Source organism: Rana temporaria, chromosome 8, assembly GCF_905171775.1.
Source record: "Rana temporaria chromosome 8, aRanTem1.1, whole genome shotgun sequence".
NCBI classification, from domain to species: Eukaryota; Metazoa; Chordata; class Amphibia; order Anura; family Ranidae; genus Rana; species Rana temporaria.
Window position 1 is genome coordinate 177,959,000 of NC_053496.1, and position 20,432 is coordinate 177,979,431.

The 20,432-nt window shown below is 43.8% G+C and overlaps 1 protein-coding gene and 1 pseudogene across 4 annotated transcripts; one reads left to right on the top strand and one right to left on the bottom strand.

Annotated features, from left to right (window-relative positions):
- Positions 1-1,120: 1,120 nt before the first annotated feature.
- Positions 1,121-1,215, bottom strand: LOC120912515 (annotated as a pseudogene).
- Positions 1,216-7,230: 6,015 nt separating this feature from the next.
- LOC120910129 (zinc finger protein OZF-like) lies at positions 7,231-16,833 on the top strand. 4 transcript variants are annotated; one of them, XM_040322005.1, is made up of 3 exons: positions 7,237-7,356; positions 8,871-9,012; positions 15,568-16,833. In XM_040322005.1, the coding sequence occupies exons 2-3, from the start codon at positions 8,949-8,951 to the stop codon at positions 16,719-16,721; spliced, it is 1,218 nt and encodes a 405-aa protein (XP_040177939.1). In that variant the 5' UTR covers positions 7,237-7,356; positions 8,871-8,948; the 3' UTR covers positions 16,722-16,833. The 4 variants fall into 4 exon arrangements, with proteins under 4 accessions (XP_040177937.1, XP_040177936.1, XP_040177939.1 ...); XM_040322004.1 differs by having other exon boundaries at positions 7,244-7,356; positions 15,565-16,833; XM_040322003.1 differs by lacking the exon at positions 8,871-9,012 and having other exon boundaries at positions 7,231-7,356.
- Positions 16,834-20,432: the final 3,599 nt, after the last annotated feature.

Here is a 20,432-nt window from a genome sequence, read left to right on the forward strand (position 1 = left end):
AAGGACATCATGATGGAGAATCAGCCACCCCTCACATCACCGGGTAAGAGGAGACTTTATTGTAAAGGAGAGAGCAGTACGGAGGGTCCACCTAGATCCCCGACACTTGTTTGTTTCCATTCTTTTTTTTTAAAAGCCTGTGGCGTGCAAAACACAACCCAAAAACTCCACCCGGTGCAGGAAAAATGTGCACACACATAAAGAGGTGCAACAAAAAACTGTGACGGGTGCATCGTCAAACGGTCCTCCGAAAAGGACCCAGCTCTGATCCCCCGGGGCGTTAGGCTCCTGACAGGGAAAAGAGTAACTGTGATCCATGCAGCCGAAGCCACATGGACCCATCTTGGTCCAAGCAGCCGAAGCCACAAGGACCCAACATCCTCGGAGGGACTGCCGAAACAGAACCCTCCTCGGTGAGAGCAGACGAACTAAGCCAGAAGGCCATGTCCACCCACTCCCAAGACTTTCAGAGCAGGCCCGAGGACCAGCACCCTACTCATCACACTAAAGGTGCAGTGCACCAAACAAAAAGAAGACGTAACTGTGACAAACAGGGGGTCAAAAAAAAAGAAAGTGGGGGAAAAGGAAGGTGGAAAGGTGAGTGGAAAGTGGCCACCGTGCAATACGATGGCCGGCCCTCCGGCCAGGAACAAAAATTCCTCTGGTCCTAGCCAAAAGGAGGCAGGTGTCAAAAAGTGTGTGTGGAGATCAGTGACCTAAGGTGCCACATGATGAGTGCCCCTCAACACTCATGCAATGTATGGCATCCCTGGACTGCCACTCCAGGGGCACTATCTCCACAGGCTTTTCAGCGGTCCCTAGCCCCCGGTCCGGACCGGCAGCACCCTTCCCAGCCAGGAAGGTAGGAGAAGAGGTCGGGGAGAGCCCACCTAAGCAGGCTACTACCCACAACCCCTAACTCTCCCACCTAATCACATTCGGAAAATACTACCCGCCCCTCCCGAACAACTGGCTGGGGCAGATACCACCGAATCCAGGCCAAAGGCCAGGGACCCGGCCTCTTGGCTTCGACCTCATGCCTCTCTGTCCCGATCAGAAGGCTTTCACCTCCACGCCAACAGGCTTAGCGTCCGCCGACTGCCATCCCAATCCCCCTCTCACAAGGTACTGGGGACAGTCAGCATAGCACCACCTATTGGCAACTGATAAGAACAGATACTACACTTGATCTTAGCCAAAAGGCCGAGAAGCGATTGTTTGTTTCCATTGTGTTGGGAATCCCGCTGACAGCAGATGAGTCATGGTTGTGTAGCAGAGTCCCAGGCCTAATGGTGACCTCAAGAGTTAGGGAGAGCTGAACATCTTCCTTGTAAAGTGGGTTAGCAGGCATGGTGGGTGTAATGCAAGATGAAATCATGAGTGTCTGTCACTTTTTAAATGCGAAGAAGAGATCTATTGTCTCTAACAAGAACTGTGGGAGAGTAGGTTAGAGCCAGGACACCCTTAGGTAGATGTAAAGTTACCTCTGCCGGTTAGCCCCCCCCCCCTCCCTATATAAAAAAAAAAATACTTTTTTATGCAGTTTGTTAGAATATTTGTTAGATCAGGTTAGATCAACCATTGTTTGCGTTAGATCACACACAGAAGAAGCAATATTACAGTTATTTGCTTGGGGGGCTAACCCGTCATCAGCCCCCCCATATCATTTTTTTTGGCCAAAAATCATTCAGGCTAATAGATATTCGTTCATGATCGGTAAGATCAAGTGCGTTTTAACGTTAGATCTCACATAATTAGAGACTTATTAAGTGATTATGAGGGGGGCTGGCCTCCCCCTTATTAATTTTTTGGCCAAAAATCATTCGGCTAATAGATATTCGTTAGATCCGGTAAGATCAAGTGGTTTTAACGTTAGATCTCACATAATTAGAGAGAGACTGAATGATTTTTGGCCAGCCCCCCTCATTAATCACTTAATAAGTCTCTAATTATGTGAGATCTAACGTTAAAACCACTTGATCTTACCGGATCTAACGAATATCTATTAGCCTGAATGATTTTTGGCCCAAAAAATTGATAAGGGGGGGCCAGCCCCCCTCATTAATCACTTAATAAGTCTCTAATTATGTGAGATCTAACGTTAAAACCAGTTGATCTTACCGGATCTAACGAATATCTATTAGCCTGAATGATTTTTGGCCCAAAAAATTGATAAGGGGGGGCCAGCCCCCCCTCATTAATCACTTAATAAGTCTCTAATTATGTGAAATCTAACATAAAAACCACTTGATCTTACCGGATCTAACGAATATCTATTAGCCTGAATGATTTTTGGCCAGAAAATTTGATAAGGAGGGGCTGATGACGGGTTAGCCCCTCCAGCAAATAACTGTTAATATTGCTTCTTCTGTGTGCGATCTAACGCAAACAATGATTGATCTAACCTGATCTAACAAACTGCATAAAATAAGTCAAACATTTTTATATGGGGGGGGGCTAACCCGGCAGAGGTTGTAAAGTTAATTGGAAGACTCAGAGACACTATAGGTAGACAGCTATAAAGGGAAAGGCCTCCAGCCGGATGCCACGTCTGTATAGGTGGGACCGCTGTCTCCTATGGCAACTGAACTTGTAACAGTCACTAAAGGTAGGTATACATAACTCTTGGTAACACAGAACAGTTTGTTTCTTATCTCACAGTATCCCACTGTAGGTTTTCAATCACTAAGCTCCCAGTCTCTCATTAGACATCCAGATCCCAGTTGTCACCCGATCTCCTGAGCTCTTCCACAGCTATTCCGTTGTATACTCCTCAAGTGTCACCCCCACTAACCTGCTGGGTCCCTGGCTTGGCACTCGCTGAAGCTTTTCCCCTTTTTCACCATCCCCGGCTGGTGAGAAGATTGCACTGGTACTCAAGCTTACTCACTGTAGTGTCCAGTAACAAGGTGGATGGTCCCTTAGTGGCGACTGCTTCCCCTTTACCTCCGACCACAACTGGTTCCCCATCCGGCTGAACCTTCACAACTCGGTTGGACTCCAATCCTGCAGTCCCAACCCTACACTGCTTCTCCTGCTCCTGGATAGGCCTCAGGCAGCCTAGCAGCCAGGTGTCTCTGGCATAGGCCTCTGGCTTCCGGCCTAGCAGCCCTTCATGACAAAACACATGTCTACCTAGACAGCCATCCAGGTGGCACAGAACCCCTGACTCCACCCAAATAAATAGGCTCTCCCATCAGGCCAAGGGTCTAAAGAAACCCTTACCTATTGGCTAGGACATCCCATCCATTCATGATCTGTCCTTGATATGCCCTTATCGATTTAAAGGGGAGTTCCAGGCACGGTCCAGCGACACGCCGGCCGGAGCTTCGCTCCTCTCCCCCCCCCCTCTCCGGCCGGCGTCCTCATTGTTACTGTGGGCACCCAGCCGTGTCAGCTTTCGGCTTCACGGCCGGGCACTCACTGCACATGCGCGAGCGGCGCTATCTGATTGGACAGGCGATCACCTGGGACCTGTCACGTGTCCCAGGCGATCGCCTACAGGGAGGGGCCGCCAAAAGGCGATATGACGTATCGCCTTAGCGGCCTCTGGGCGGAAGGAGGAAGTGGCATGTAAGGGGGCAAGGAGTGGATTAAGCAGAAGTTCCAGTTTGGGTGGAACTCCGCTTTAATGCCACCAGCCACAATGCCACCTAGTTACAGAAGAGAAATGGTGCAGCAATTCCAGAATTAGAGGGAAGGCAGTGGATCTTCTAACAATAAGCCAGGACAATTACTACCTGGCAAACTAAATTTGTTAGCAACCCTGCCTGTGCTGTCCTACTATCCCTTAGCTGAGAGCCAGTTAACAAAACAGACAAAAATAGCAGTGTGTTTAATTCCAACACTGAATTTACATCTATCAATAGTTCTGTAAACTGAAATACAATCAGAGAAACTTAGAATTACAATATGTATTACATGTGACACTTTGCAATAAGTACAACATTTTACTATACATATTACTATATATTTAAATCATATATCAAATCATATATCAAACACATAACACTGCAGTCAAAGTGTAAAATGAACTTTGGGAAATAATAAATAGACTTACAGACATTTGTGTATCTAGAAGCAAATTTGAAGATCTTCAGTTATCTGCATAACAACTAAAATGGCTTCCGTAACTGAGGTAAAAACTTTATGTTGTTCAATAAGAAACTTTATTAACAAAGTTGACTTCCTGTTTCTTTCCTGTGAGAAACTAATTGCAACAGGTAACCACCAAGTGTCCTCAAAATGACAATGCTATAGACAATTTTATATTAGACAGCACACTGCCTAAACACCAGGGTGCTACAGTTGTACTTGTAAACCCTTTACAACCACTTTATGCTACAGGTAGGCCTTAGCCTATACTAACGCTTACCTGTAGCTACCCAGGATATCTCCTAAACCTGAACGGTTTAGGAGATATCCCTTGCATGTGCTGATGTAATCAGCACATGCGCATTAGGGCAAACTGAAGCAATGACACCTATGTGTCCTTGCTTTAGTCCATGTGCCGTTACCGGCAGCCCCCGCGCACATGCGTGGGAGTGACATCGTTTCGGCTCCAGCCAATCACAGCACCGGAGACGCAATACCCGGAAGTAAGCCCCAGGCGACACAACGGCGGCCGGGACATGTCATTTTGCTACAGGGACAGTTCTAAACGCGGGAAAAATGTGCCACTTTACAGGCATACTATACACACCCCCAGGTATGAAATTTAAAGGAATATTTCACTTTTATTGTTTCACTTTAAGCATTATTAAAATCACTGCTCCTGAAAAAAATGCAGTTTTTAAAACTTTTTTTGCATTGATACATGTCCCATGGGGCAGGACCCAGGTTCCCAAATACTTTTTATGACAATACCTTGCATATAAGACTTTAAAATTAGCATTTTTAATTTCTCCCATAGACTTTTAAAGGGTGTTCCGCGGCTTTCGAATTTGCTGCAAACACCCCAAATTGTTCGCTATTCGGCGAACACCCAATGTTTATCCCTAGTGGTGATTGGGAACATTGTTGATTTTTACACTGGTGACTGGTGAGGCAGTGATGACCAGTCCAACTGTAGCTGCCTGCACTACTCTGAATCACTGGCAGTGGCATCGTAGCAATCAGGAGCAATGCTGCTGGACTGCTCTGGTCTGTCAACAATCAGGAACAATATTGTTGTGAGCTACACTGGTCTGGTGACACTAGGACTTGTGGTGATAAGGAACACTGTTGCTGTTTGTACTGGTCTAGTGACACTGGGATTGGTGTAAGTAACACTGTGGCTGACTTACATTGGTCTGGCTGGCTTACATTAGACTGGCAGCTTGGTGTTTAGGGATGAGCTCGATGTTCAACTCGAACATCGGGGTGTACAGCAAATTTTATGAGACGTTCATGGCAAATTCGAGTGCAGTGGAATGCCCCATTATGCACTGGGATATCGCAGTGCATTGCTATATGATGATTGGCCAAAGCATGCACCTGACCTGCATGCTTTGGCCAATCACAGCGCACTTTGCTGAAAGAGCCATAATTGGCCAAAGGCAGGGTGCAAGGGAACTCTTATGTAAAGGAGAACGCTGCAGATGATGAACTAAGGAGGCACTGTGATGTAAGGGGGCTATGGTGACCACAGACCAACTCATATCAGAGTCCACTGCGTTCTCCTTTACATCAGAGTTTTCACTTACATCAGGGTCTGCAGCATTGCCCTTGCACTGAAAGGGGGAATCCTGCAGACTCTGATGTAACAGGTAATGTCAGGAATTCTGATGTGGGGGGCCTCTGGTCACCAGAGACCACCTTCCGCCTAGTGAATACACTAAGGTAACGGGGGGTTCCCTGCTGTAAGGTGGACTTTTATATCAGTGCCCCCATACATTATTGTATTCACTCCCCCTTACATCAGTGACCCCCCCCTCAGACTGGCCTGGCAGCGCTGTCACTGAACTCCTCTCAGGTGCACCATGCAGGGCTCAGTAAGACGGCTCCAGCTTGGTAGCTCTGGTTTTGTCCTATAGTCTCCTCTTCACAGTCCACAGACATCTGACTCCTCCCATGACCCCCATCTCGGAGGCGCTCCATCTCTTGACTCCCAGACCCCCTCAGAGACTGCAGACATGATAAAAGACCAGAGATGGTCAGAGATTGTGGACATGATACAAGAGACAAGATAATTAGAGGCTGCGTACATCATACAGGAGGTGGTTAGAGGCGGAAGACATCGTACAGGAGGTGGTGTTAATCCTGTGGACATCATACAAGAGGTGGTCAGAGGCTGCAGTCATGGTACAGGAGGTTTGTAGAGGCTGTGGACATGGTACAGGAGGTGGTCAAAGGCTGCAAACATTGTACAGGAGGTGGTCAGAGACTGCAGACATGATACAGAGGGTGGTCAGAGGCTGTGGATATCATAGAAAGAGGTGGTCAGAGGCTGCAGACATGGTACAGGAGGTGGTCAGAGACTGCAAACATGATACAGGAGATGGTCAGAGGCTGCGGACATACTACAGGAGATGTATAGAGGCTGTAGACATGATACAGGAGGTGGTCAGAGGCTGCGAACATAGTACAGAAGATGGTCAGAGGCTGCAGACATGGCACGGGAGATGGTAATAGGCTGTGCAGACATGGTGCAGGAGATGGTCAGAGACTAAGAACATGGTACAGGAGGTGGTTAGAGGTTGTAGCGACATGGTGCACCTTCATATCACCCACCACAGCACTGTCCTTCTCTACCCCCTTTCATATCACCCCCCAAAGCAGTGTCTTCCTCTGCTCCCCTTCATTTTTCCCCTCACATCAGTGTCCACTTCTGCCTCCCTTCAGCCCCCTCACAGTAGTGTCCTCCTTCTCCCCCTACACAGTATAGTCCCTTATCTGCCCACCTTCATCTGCACATCAGTATTCTCTGCCTCTTTCACCCCCCCAAAGTAGTGTGAGTGTCCTTCTCTGCCCCCTTTATATTACAATCCTCGCGAGTGTGCTGTGGTAATTGTCGTGAGGTGCTGCTACTTGTTTTTTATATTTTATATAGCTGTACGTGCAAAAGGTGCCAGCCTGAGGTGATCTAGCAGGACCTAATTTTCTGACTAAAGTTCCACTTTAAGCACCAAAGCTAAAGAAAATATCAAGAAATATCTGTCAAAGTTTATAAAAACATAGGCTGCAGTGTGTATTTTCTCCACAAGGCGGTGATCTCACTTATGGTCAATGGAATGTAGAGACAGGAAGTGATGTCAACACAGACAGGAAATGTAATCTACAGAGAGGAAGTGATGTCAACAGAGACAAAAAGTTTCTTGAGAATGGAAAGCATGCTGGAAGTGGAGGGAGATATTTCTGCAACCGATAGCAGAGGAGGTAATAAGATATTATTATATATTTACACTTATATAGAGTATTGTAATATTTACATAGATACATCCTACATATGGAACCATTAATCCAACTGTTCATAAAGCCTCTGTGTTATAATCCAGATACATCCTAAATATAGAACCATTTATCCAACTGTCCATCTAGAGGCCAGATATATACTAGACCAGGGCTCAAAATTTCAAGTCCTGAGCTACTAGCCAGGCCTCGAGAGTTACTCGCCACTAGTTGCCCCACCTAATCCATACATTGCCCTGCGCCTAATTGCACCTGTAAACATGCCCTCGTAGATTATCTCATGGAATGACAATGTTTTATGCAGAATCAAGTTACAAAATTAAATATTACCAACAACAACTTTAACTAAATAGGACAGGGCACTGGGGGCAGACCAGAGGGACAGGGCACTGGGGGCAGACCAGAGGGACAGGGCACTGGGGGCAGACCAGAGGGACAGGGCACTGGGGGCAGACCAGAGGGACAGGGCACTGGGGGCAGACCAGAGGGACAGGGCACTAGAACTGGGTCTCTTCCCCATTTTCTTGCTGTCTCCTCTGCAACTCCCATCCATCCTCTCTCTCTCTCCCATTCATCTCATCATCAGGAGCCTGTGTGTGCGGCTCCACGCTTGCATGTCCCCACTTCCCCTTTTATTCAGGCTGGCAGAGAGGAGAGGATCTGCAGCACAGCGGGAGGGAGTACAATAAAGCGCTGAGATCCACACAACTGCACAGCCATTGACACCATAGCACAGCTACATTGGTCGGGGCCCGGGGGAAGGGGGGCAGGCTCAGAGAGGTCATACTGTTAGGTCCCATGGCTTAATGAGAATTGGAAGGAGAGCACCTGTGTACTGCTCTGCCTGTGCGCGGCTCACCAGACTACTTTTCCCGAGGATGCACCTTTCCTGTTCGGCCGCCAATCTCATCGGGACTCTAAGTGTAGGCACAGATTGGAAGGAGATTGGTCATGCAGCCCTGTCATCACTCGCCCCCAGCTTAAATCCACTCGCCAAATGCTAGTAGGCGAGTGGAAATTTTGAGGGCTGTACTAGACCATAATTCTAAGTTTGTTATCTGTCCAGAGAGAAGAGTCCTGTATATATCAGAAAGAGGTGAGTAGGATTTTGGGTCATATCACATTGATGTCATTATAGCCTTCCCTCACATCACCGGGTAAGGGGAGACTTTATTGTGAGGAGAGAGCAGTACGGAGGATCCACCTAGATCCCCCATCATCTGATAAACACATAGAAACAATGTATTCAGTCAGTGTGTGTGTTTCCTAATATGGATCCAGTAATGGAAACCCGCCAGAGAGATGTCCCTGTCCTCTGTATTCCCGGGATTCCACACAGGAAGATCACACCATCCTTCACCATCATCAGGTAGGTGGGACTGAGCATGTAGATCCAAAAATGTATACTAAGCTATGAGAGGACATTCTTCTTTGTGACTATTTCCTTTTTATACAAGTATTCTATCACCTATGGGGTTTAGGGTGAAGAACTAAAAGACATCAAAGTTGAGGATATAGAGGAAGAAGAAGAGAGGTTGGTGAGTGGAGATCAGCAGTCTATGGAGGAGGGGGAGATGATTACGGAATGTAAACAGGAGAAATCTTCTCTACATATGGACACAAGTAAGTAATAAACAGAAATAGTTCCCATAATTATTTTACTTCTATGAGTATAAAGTTTGTATTTACATTGTTACATCAGAGGAGAAAAGGTCTATATCTACTGAATTCACCCAGGAGAAAAATAAAAACGTCAAAGCAGCAGCTGACCCCCAGGACAGTAGAATGTCCATATAAAGCTCGGCCTAATCTTCTTTAGGTTATAAAGATTCCTTCCTGATCCCAAAAGGCAACCAGATAGCTCACCAGATCAACATTCTAAAATAGTTTTCCTACAATTATTAGTAATCATAAAAAGAAAATCCAGTCAATATTTCAGAGTCATCTAGAACCAGACAATTTTTCATCAACAGAGCTCTAAAAACAAATCACCTCTTCCGTATACAGAGATTTTTTTTTCTATTTAATTTCAAGCAATCTGTGTTGCTCATGTACAAAATAGAGAGCATGTTATCCTTCTGTACAGGAAAGACTGAGAAACCTCAACTGCTTACAGTAAGAACATCATCGATGTACCTCATCAATGTCCTGTAAAGAAACTGTAACAGAATTATCATGGAAGGTATTCACAGTGTCTGCCTCCTGCAGCATGTCCTCAGTCTACGATCTCATTTGCACCATACTTATAGTCTCTGACCATCTACTGTAATATGTTCAGTTCGACAGATTTCTGTAGCTTTACATACACTGAATATTATGTGCCACCCTTTTATTATATTTAGGGGCCACACTTAAGGCCTCCTACATCCAGCAAACTGACCACCACTTGTGTACACCATATGAAAGGTCCATCTCCATTTCTCAATATAACAACATGTTCACAACCAATGAGGATGAGATACTGTACACCATATGAAAGGTCCATCTCCATTCCTCAATATAACGTCATGTTCCCAACAAATGAGGAGGAGATACTGTACTCCAAATGAAAGGTCCATCTCCATTCCTCAATATAACGTCATGTTCCCAACAAATGAGGAGGAGATACTGTACACCATATGAAAGGTCCATCTCCATTCCTCAATATAACGTCATGTTCCCAACAAATGAGGAGGAGATACTGTACACCATATGAAAGGTCCATCTCCATTCCTCAATATAATGTCATGTTCCCAACAAATGAGGAGGAGATACTGTACACCATATGAAAGGTCCATCTCCATTCCTCAATATAACGTCATGTTCCCAACAAATGAGGAGGAGATACTGTACACCATATGAAAGGTCCATCTCCATTCCTCAATATAACGTCATGTTCCCAACCAATGAGGAGGAGATACTGTACATCATATGAAAGGTCCATCTCCATTCCTCAATATAACGTCATGTTCCCAACCAATGAGGAGGAGATACTGTACATCATATGAAAGGTCCATCTCCATTCCTCAATATAACGTCATGTTCCCAACAAATGAGGAGGAGAGACTGTACACCATATGAAAGGTCCCTCTCTGTTCCTCAATAACAATGTCCTCAATGCACAAAGTTGCACAGTGTGATTTGGATGAATTGTATCGTTTATCTACTTTGAATTTCTATTTCTGTTCAGATTGCTCCCACTTGCATTCCGGAGCTCAAAGATTTAGAACTAGACCAACATATATATCAAGGTTAGAAATGACATGGATCCACAGGGTCCGTTGCTATACTCCATATGGTCTCAATATAGATACGGATGTTAATGTGTTTATAGACAACAGTTAATACATGTTATTGTGTACTAACTGATTTCCTGGGTGACCTGCATAAGGTTATCACGATGAGAGAGATAGGTACTGAGATTTTTCCACACTAACATGCATTCATACATATAAGCCTGATTTTGGGAAAAATATATATATATATTTTTATTTTGTTTCAAATAACATAGATATTATTATACCCATACAATTTTTTCCTATCAGTCCATAGTGGTTATGGGACAAAGAGCACCCATGACAATATGATTGATTTTTATGGAACATATTGGTCCATAAATATCGACTGAATAGCTCTATAAAGGGTTTCAGAATGGCTTATAACTTTTGTTTCTCTTCTTGGCGTAACGCTCATTTATGTCGATGAAGGAAGGGTGGATAGATTGGGGTTGTTGCGGCTAATTAATATTAAATATAGATTTAGCCCCACCTCATGCTAACACGTAACATCAACCTTAAGTCTCTATGCAATAGTCACAGCTGGTTCATTTTTAGTCATCTTTCTTCTTTTTTATGACAAACTACGGTACCTAAAAATCTCCATAGGCGACGTTTTAAACTTTTTTTTACGGTTATTAGGTTAGAGTTACAGAGGAGGTCTAGTGCTAGAATTATTGCTCTCGCTCTGACGATCGCAGCGATACCTCATGTGTGATTTGAACACCGTTTTCATATGCGGGTGCGACTTCCGTATGTGTGTTCTTTGTTGCGCGAGCTCGCGGGGAGGGGGGCGCTTTAAAAAAAAAAATCTTATTTGTTTTTAGATTTTGATCACTTTTATTGCTATCACAAGGAATGTAAATATCCCTTGTGACAGTAATAGGTGGTGACAGGTACTCTTTATGGAGGGATCGGGGATCTAAAAGACCCCCGATCCCTCCTTTGCACTTCAAATCTTAATCTGGCGCCATTGGCAGCCGAGTAACCCGGAAGTGACGTCATGATGCCACTTCCGTGTTTACGGCTTGGTTTCAGTCTGCACCTGGACACTGGAGGCGCGGGATTGAGGATCAGAGCGGCCAGAGGCGGTGGGGGGGAGAATGTCCCCTCCCGCTCCTCCGGCATAACAACCAAGCGGCTTTTAGCCGCATCAGTTGTTATGCCTGGATAGCCAATCGCCGTCTCTAAACAACGGTACCGGGATGATGCTTGCAGCTGTGGGCATCATCCCAATATAACCCCCGAAAGCCGAGGACGCATATATGCGTACGCTCGGCAAGAAAGGAGACATCCGCAATACTGCCATTGACCACAGGTGTCAGCGGTGTAATGCGGAGAATGTTGCCATTTCTATGTATGGTATTACATTACGGTTTTTAGTCTGGGATTGAACATATCAAAATTTAGTTTTCAATGTTCAATTATCATTAAGGTAAACTGAATGAAGGAGTGAAGAGTGGGGGCATTCTTGGGGTGCCTCCATTCGTGCACTTAGGGCATATGCCAGGTTTCAAGATGGCGATGGCCAGGAGATCAGAGCTGGATGGTACCTGAGGTAATGTGGAGTATTTACGGCGGTGAGTCAGCACGCCGCCCGTGACCCTGGAAGATGTCACAATTGACGAAACGGCATAGGGAGGAGCGGCGTGCATGCTGACGTCACCGCGTACTGTGCCAGTCCCAGAAGCTACGGGCTGTTATTGAGAGCCCGCCAGCTTGAATAGACATACTGAACCGCCTATACATACCTGCACAATTGTAAGTGCATATGATTGTTTTTACTTAATAAATGTTTTAAAAGGGTTAAGCCAATAAATCTTTTGCCTTTTACTAAAGGTTTTTATGAAGAGGAACAACAAAAAAATAAAAGGGTTAAGCCTCGTACACACGAGAATCTCTTCGTAAAAGAAACATAGTTTTCTCGACAAGGTTCTTGTCAAGCTTTCCTTGCATACACACTGTCGAGAAAAAATGTCGTCGTTCTGAAACGCGGTGACGTACAACACGTACGACGGCACTATAAAGGGGAAGTTCGATTACACTGGCGCCACCATTGGGGATGCTTTTGCTAATCTCGTGTTACCGCGTGTTAGTAAAAGTTTGGTGAGAGATGATTCGTGCTTTTCAGTCTGTTACAGCGTGACGAATGTGCTATCTCCATTACGAACGCTACTTTTACCGAAGGTGCGCTCCCGTCTCATACTTTTTTCTGAGCATGCGCGGGTTTCTATGCATACACACGAACGAACGTAATTCTCGTCGTAAACCAGCCCGATGAGAAACACAACGAGAAAATTGAGACTCCCGACGAGAAAAAATAGAGCATGTTCTTTTTTTTTCTCGTCGAGATCCACAACAGTTTTCTCCACGAAAAACATACACACAACCATTTTTCTCAGCAAAAAAGCTCTGCCAGCGGTTTTCTTGATGGTTTTTGTGAGGTTGGTGGTTCAACTGGACCTGGGGGTTAAGGACCTCTGGATGTATGGAGACTCTCTGATGCATCGGCAAGTCGAGACACACACAGCGGTATGGTGAATCAAAGACTAGGATTTAATTTTCGTGCGCACTGCACCTATTCAAAACATACAAGAAAAGGAACGCCCTTGGTTCAGCCAATCGTATTTAAGTAATTAGATTATATAAGTAATACAGTATGTCACAATTATACAACGTGTAACCATCTGCTCTGAGAGCATGAAAACATGGCAATCTATTTTCTGTGTAACCAACTAAACCTTGTTTCTACCGCATGCCTTATCTTGTTATTGTTCTCTGTTCGTACATAATAATAACATACTACAAGGCTGTCTTCTAGCTTCTGTGTAATTAATCCTAACGGTTCTGGGTTAAAGCATACCGTATTTTTCGCTCCATAAGACGCACCTAGGTTTTAGAGGAGGAAAACAAGAAAAAAAAATTCAGAACCAAACGGTGTACTAAAATATTTTATATTACACTACTAATATAGGTGGGTGGTGGACACACAGCAACAAATCAGCTCAGCTACACTATATCTGGTGGTGGACACAGCAACCTCCCCCCCCTTCCCAGATCAGCTCAGGGTGGCAGGGCAGACACAAACACCCCTTAAGCCTCTTCTATCACATTAGCTCAGATGATGAGCAATGGATACCATGCCAGCTCACACCTCCCACCCCCTTATCAACAGCTCACCTCAGGCAGTGGAGGACACTGCCATTATAATCCCCTTTGGCTGGCTGGCTGGCTGGCTCTCAGCCTCAGATGTACCCAGGAAGCAGCTAGAAATGAGGACTGGGGACATAGTTTACAGCAGCAGCTGTGGGGGAAGGAGCAGGAAGTCAGACAGGACTAGACCACGGCCCCAAAAGGGGGGGTTAGTCTGAAATAAAAAAAAACCAGCAACGGCTCACACTGCCTTCGGGACGGTGTCACCTCTGGCAGGTGACACCCTACCTGGGTGCGGAGCGCATCCCCATAGCACTGCTACTGCCACCCCCCATGTTTTGACCCCTGGGGGAAAACATCTCCCCCGCTCCCTCTTGGTATGCCCCTGCTAGGAGAAGGAGAGAGAGATTCTGACATGGCGGTGGCGACAGTGCCTGGTCAGTATTCGCACCATAAGACGCAGGGACATTTCCCCCCCATTTTTTTTGGGGGGGGGGGAGTGCATCTTATGGTTGCGGAAAATATGGTACATCTATACAAGCATTGATATTATGGGGGAACTCTAGCAAGCCTTACAGTTTTTGCCAAGAAAACTGGTCATGTGTACGAGGCTTTACACTACGGAAATGTGTTTTCATTTTTTTTATGGGCCATGAACTCTCTTGTCGTCGTGAACACTTGGGTTGGATACTTCTGATGGTACCCTCACATTGAGACGCAGAGACCCAGAGCTGGGGAAATAGCCATAAGCGTGTGTGATCTCTCTAACCAAGGGATCGCACAATCTGGTAAGCGGCAGCAATTTGGTGGTGGAGGATTTCCTTTTTCTCAAAATGGATATCACTCCTTCTCAGGTGTTGCATACTTGTCACCCTGGACTTTGCGTGTGAGACGTCTTTATTCTTGAACCGCTATCTTGCTCTCATTTGGACTTCTCAGTGTTGATTGGACATTGTGTAGGGTGCAATAGCCCTGTCTCATAATACCATTTGTTCTGCTTTGTTTTATTGAACTGTTGTATAACACTAGTCAGACAGCTTAACAATAATTCAGAAGTCAAGAAACTGAGACATCAGATCTGTATGTATTATTTTTTCTGAATAACTTTGTAAAACTACAACATAAACATAAAGAAAACATATGTGTCAGTACATTAAACATTATACAGCAGCCTCAGTCCATCAGTAGGAGTACTCACAGACAATTCCATCATTAGTCCAGGAATATATTGAGAGCTCCTCTGCATGAGTCTGCCTAGATCCAGGAGCAGTCATGAAATGGAGGAAATACAGTTCCAGGTTAAAGGTTATTGCCTCTTACTCTCAGGAAAATACAACCTCCTGTAAGCTCTGGCAAAATAATAACCAACTCTGACCACTAGATGGCAGCAACGTCAAACTAACATTGCAGTATAATCTATAACAGCACATTGCACATGTTTACTATGAACAATATGGGCAGAACACTATTCTTCATTTACCGTATAAGAAATTGTGATGTGATTGGTGTTTAATTAGCTCTTCATCCCTCACTTTATTCACTTTTCATTTTATTTTCATTTTTTCCTTATGAATATGGTGACAACTCACTTCATATAGTGGGAGAGACTGCATTCCGTTCTTTCACCTCACGTGCGAGAGCGTTACACCTATTCACACATTAACTGGATTATCATTTTATTTTGCGCAGCTTATAATTTTTCGTCAACATATATGACTCCTGAATACAAAAATATTCCTCTAACATTTATTGTAAAATTGTTTCTCAGCAGATGACCATAATGTCCGGAATACGTCTGAGGAATCTTCTGATAAATCACATACCAGGACTCTAAGATCTCACAGTAGAAATACTTTAATAGATCCGTCTATTCCCGAGGAATCTTCTTCAGGGCAGGAAGCAGATCACACAGAAGAGAGGTCATTGTCATGTTCAGTGTGTGGGAAACTTTTCACAAAAAACAGAGACCTTCTTAAACACAAGAAATGTCACACTGCTGAGCGTCCCTATTCATGTTCAGAGTGCGGGAAGGGTTTGACTAGCAAACAAAACCTTCATAGACATCAGAGAATTCACACAGGTGAACGTCCCTTTTCATGCTCAGTATGTAGGAAATGTTTCACTACCAAACAACATCTACTTTTACACCAGAACATTCACACAGGTGAGCGTCTTTTTTCATGCTCAGAATGCGGGAAATCTTTCACTACCAAACAAAGTCTTCTTAGACACCAGAACATTCACACAGGTGAGCGTCCCTATTCATGTTCAGAGTGTGGGAAATCTTTCTCACAGAAAGGAATCCTTGTGTATCACCAAAGAGTTCACACAGGTGAGCGTCCTTATTCATGTTCAGAGTGCGGGAAATCTTTCACGTCAAACGGAGACCTTGTTATACACCAGAGAATTCACACAGGTGTGCATCCTTATTCGTGTTCAGAGTGTGGGAAATCTTTTAGGGCGAAAGGAAGCCTTGTGTATCACCAGAGAATTCACAAGGGTGAGAGTCCTTATTCATGTTCAGAGTGTGGGAAATCTTTTGAGTCGAAAGGACCCCTTGTGTATCACCAAAGAATTCACACAGGTGAGCGTCCTTATTCATGTTCAGAGTGCGGGAAATCTTTTGGGTCGAAAGGACCCCTTGTGTATCACCAAAGAATTCACACAGGTGAGCGTCCTTATTCATGTTCAGAGTGTGGGAAATCTTTTGGGTCGAAAGGACCCCTTGTGCACCACCAGAGAATTCACACGGGTGAGCGTCCTTATTCATGTTCAGAGTGCGGGAAATCTTTCTCACGGAAAGGACCCCTTGTGCAGCACCAGAGAATTCACACAGGTGAGCGTCCTTATTCATGTTCAGAGTGTGGGAAATCTTTCTCACGGAAAGGAAACCTTGTGAAACATCAGAGAATTCACATGAGATAACGATCTTTCTCATGATAACAGTGGTGTGTTGGGGGAGGGGCGGAATATATTGAATGTTTTTCAGGTTCGGTTTGATAGATCTGAGTCTGCAGAATTCTAGTAATATGATCCTCTAAACATACAGAGATGACTCGGTCCCGCACTCACACAGACCGCACCATACAACTAAACTGTGCTAATACATGGCCAAATATGACAATACATGGACAACACTTCTTATTGCTTGATATCGGTTTCTGTACATTATTGGTCTTTTTATGTTTTACTGAAGAAGCCGGCTTCTCATTGGTCCAACCAATAATTCATTTTTTGTTTTTGTTTATTATCTTCAATTATAAATGTTTTGATTTAGATTCTAGCTTCTTTTTTTTATTGTTTATTAACCACTTGAAGACCGCCATGTTATTCCCCCTTCCTGTATACACCATTCTTTCATTTTTAACATGGTGATATTTGACTGACAATTACTCTGTCATACAACACTGTACCCAAATGAATTTTATATATTTTTTATGAGACATGTAAAGCTTTCCTTTTAGTTGTGTTTCTCCACCACTTTTACTATACAGTATAATGGCAGAGAGACAAAAAAATGTAGAATAAAAAGCATTTTTCCTAGTTTCTCTCATAAAAAATGCAAATAAATAACCTTTCTTCGTTAATTTAGGCCAAATTTTGGTAAAATACAAAGCAAATAAGTGTATATCATCTACTCTGTGGGGTTTATTTACTAAAGCTGAACAGTGTAAAATCAGGCTCAATTCTGCATAGGAACCAATCAGCTTCCAGGTTTTATTGCCAAAGCTTAATTAAACAAGCTGAGGTTAGATGATACATTTTAAATATAGAACAAGTGCAGCGTAATCAAATAAAGTTTCTAAAATGTATAGTAAAATAATAGTCCAAAGAATTGATGAACAAAAGAATCCACAGCATTCGCGGAATCCTTCACAAGTGGTCTAAAATGAGTGACAATCCCTCCACCTTCGGTCTCACTTTATACTCTCACCTTAGGAAAGGGACCCCCTGAACCAATAGTATCCATGCAGGCAAAACTGAAAAGGTAACATGAATCGTGGACCTCTCACGCGTCTCCTTAAGCTCAATATGAGTGCCAGATCCAAATGTAATCTCCTTATACTCGGCGTATATCGCCAGAACATGTATAATAAAAAGAAGTAAACGGAAAAAAGTAGCACTAATTTGGCCTATTGGCGCTATGTGCTGAAACCACACCAAAAGGATGAACAAATAAATATAGTGGCTGTAAGTACTTATACTAAACAGTATTAAGAATCAAATTATAGTGCATTGAGTACATAAAAAAATTCATAAACAGTGAATATGTTAAGAATCCGTGTACAATCATAACTGAACCATGTTCCAATATAAAGTCGGTCCACCAAATCGGAAAGAAAGTTCATAAAAAAATGGTCTCCCCAGTGAAAATGATCACCAAAACATCCAAGGGAAAAAGTGATGAGAAAGGCACTTCCACCAAGATCACACACTGCCTCTTACCGAAATTAAATGATCTCTAAATTATAGGAGATCAAATACAGCGTGCACAATAGTATCCTCGGAACGTGTTACCAGGGTAATGGATGGTCTCAATCAGTATGCCAACACAAAATATATATGGAAAGGAAGAAGGGACTCACATAGTGTAAAATCCTCAGGTTTAATTGATAGTAAAACGAATTACACGTACATCAAATCAGCAGATATAAAGCATCCAGTAAAAATCAGCGGCTGGCTCTCAAAACAAACAGCCCGTATCTTCCGGGTTAGATCACAAAGCGTGGTGACGTCAGAACGTCGCCTCCCTATGTTTCGTCTCGAAAGGGGCCATTAATATATTGTCACTCAGAAGTAACTTCAGGTCCTGCTTATGTATATCCAAAAGGGGTAGGTTTAAATGCAGATAGAGTTTTGTGATGTGTTTGGCATTATAGCACCCTCATGGCTCCAACAAAAAACTACTACAAAAAGAACGACATATTTCCTAATGATTCTAGCAACCTATTTAGGAGGGTAATACACTCCTTAAAAGTCTGAAGGTACGCCTTGGATTTTGGGCTTCTCTATGTGGTTAAGCCCTTAAAAATTCAATATATAATCGGTTCAAACATTGAAAATGTCTCACATATGTGTAATTCCCATACTCGGGAGGAGTAGTAGAATGTATTTTTTCACTGTGATTGCTTTGGGCTGTTCTGGGTATCGCCGGCTACAGGTTTGATTATTTCCCCTTGCCTTCTGAAGGATTGTAGAATGAAGCGGGCTGGATGAAGCAAATCAGCAGCTCAGGTGATGGTCTTCTTAAGGTGTTCATCAAGGTCCCAGCTAGTCCAGAGCTAGGGGGACTACTTCTGAGAATCCTTTCTAATCATGGGATTTTTCTTGGGATCTGGTCTGGAGAGCTCAGTGGTGAATGTTGGAATGATATTGGAAGGGGGCATCCAGTTATGCAGAAACATTGTGTGTACAGACCAGGAAACCTCTAGATTGTTTTATTGAGCCAGAAAGAGTGACTGTTGCTGCGTGCCTGGTTGTCTGTGCATTAAACTGGGGAATGAACTTTGGGCAAACGGGCTTCTTGGGGGTGGGCACTACAAGGAATAAATTACAATTTAATTTCCAGATTACCTATCACATTTTGGAGACTATGGAGCACCAGGACAGTAGAAACGCCCACAAAATTTGGAAAGTAGACTTTCTAAGATGTATAGTAAGACGCAAGGTGAGTTTTTTTTTTAAGTTGTACATGTTTGCTATAATCTTATTTAACAAATTTGTCATTGTAACCAGTTATTTCTAACATGTAGCATGGGAATGCTTCCAAAGACACCCAAAAAACACACTCCTCTACTCCTCCCCAGTATGAGGTTGCCACATATGTGAGACCTTTACAGAGCCTAACCACATAGAAAAATCCAAGGAGCACCCTCAGGCTTTCTAGGGTCAAAAATGACACATCTAATTATCTGACCTACCTATAGCATTTTGGAGGTCCTGAAGAATGAGGACAGTAGAAACATTCACAAAATGACCACAATTTGGAGAGGTAACACCCCAAGGTATTTCATTTTTTTGGCACACGTTTTAGTAAAATGTAGAAAGAAAATTAAATGTTACTTTTTTTACACAAATTTGTCAATTAATAAAATATTAATACACAGCATGGGAATACTAACAATTACACTTCAAAACACATTCTTCTACCCCTCCCGATTACTGGGATGCCACATGTGTGAGACTTTTTTTAAAGTCTGGATTGATTATGTGCTCACTAAATGAAGGGTGCGTAACCCTGAGCACCAAAGGCCATTGGTAGTAAATAAAAACAGGAGGTTATAGGCTTGGTCATAATTAGGGTTGTCCCGATACCGATACTAGTATCGGTATCGGGACCGATTCCGAGTATTTGCAGGAGTACTCGTACTCCCGCAAATACCCCCGATACCCAAATAGAATACTTGCCCCCCCGCCGTCGCCGTGAAGCCGCATCCCGTCGCCATTCGCCGCATCCCCGCTCAGTGGCGTCTCCAGCTTTCATATTTAGGGGGGGCACATGGGGGGACAGGGACAAAAGTAGGGGGTCCAACTATAAAATGCAATTATATATATATATATATATTTATATATATATACATATATATATATATATATCCTGGGGCCCTTTACTACGATCCCACTATGGGCCCTTTC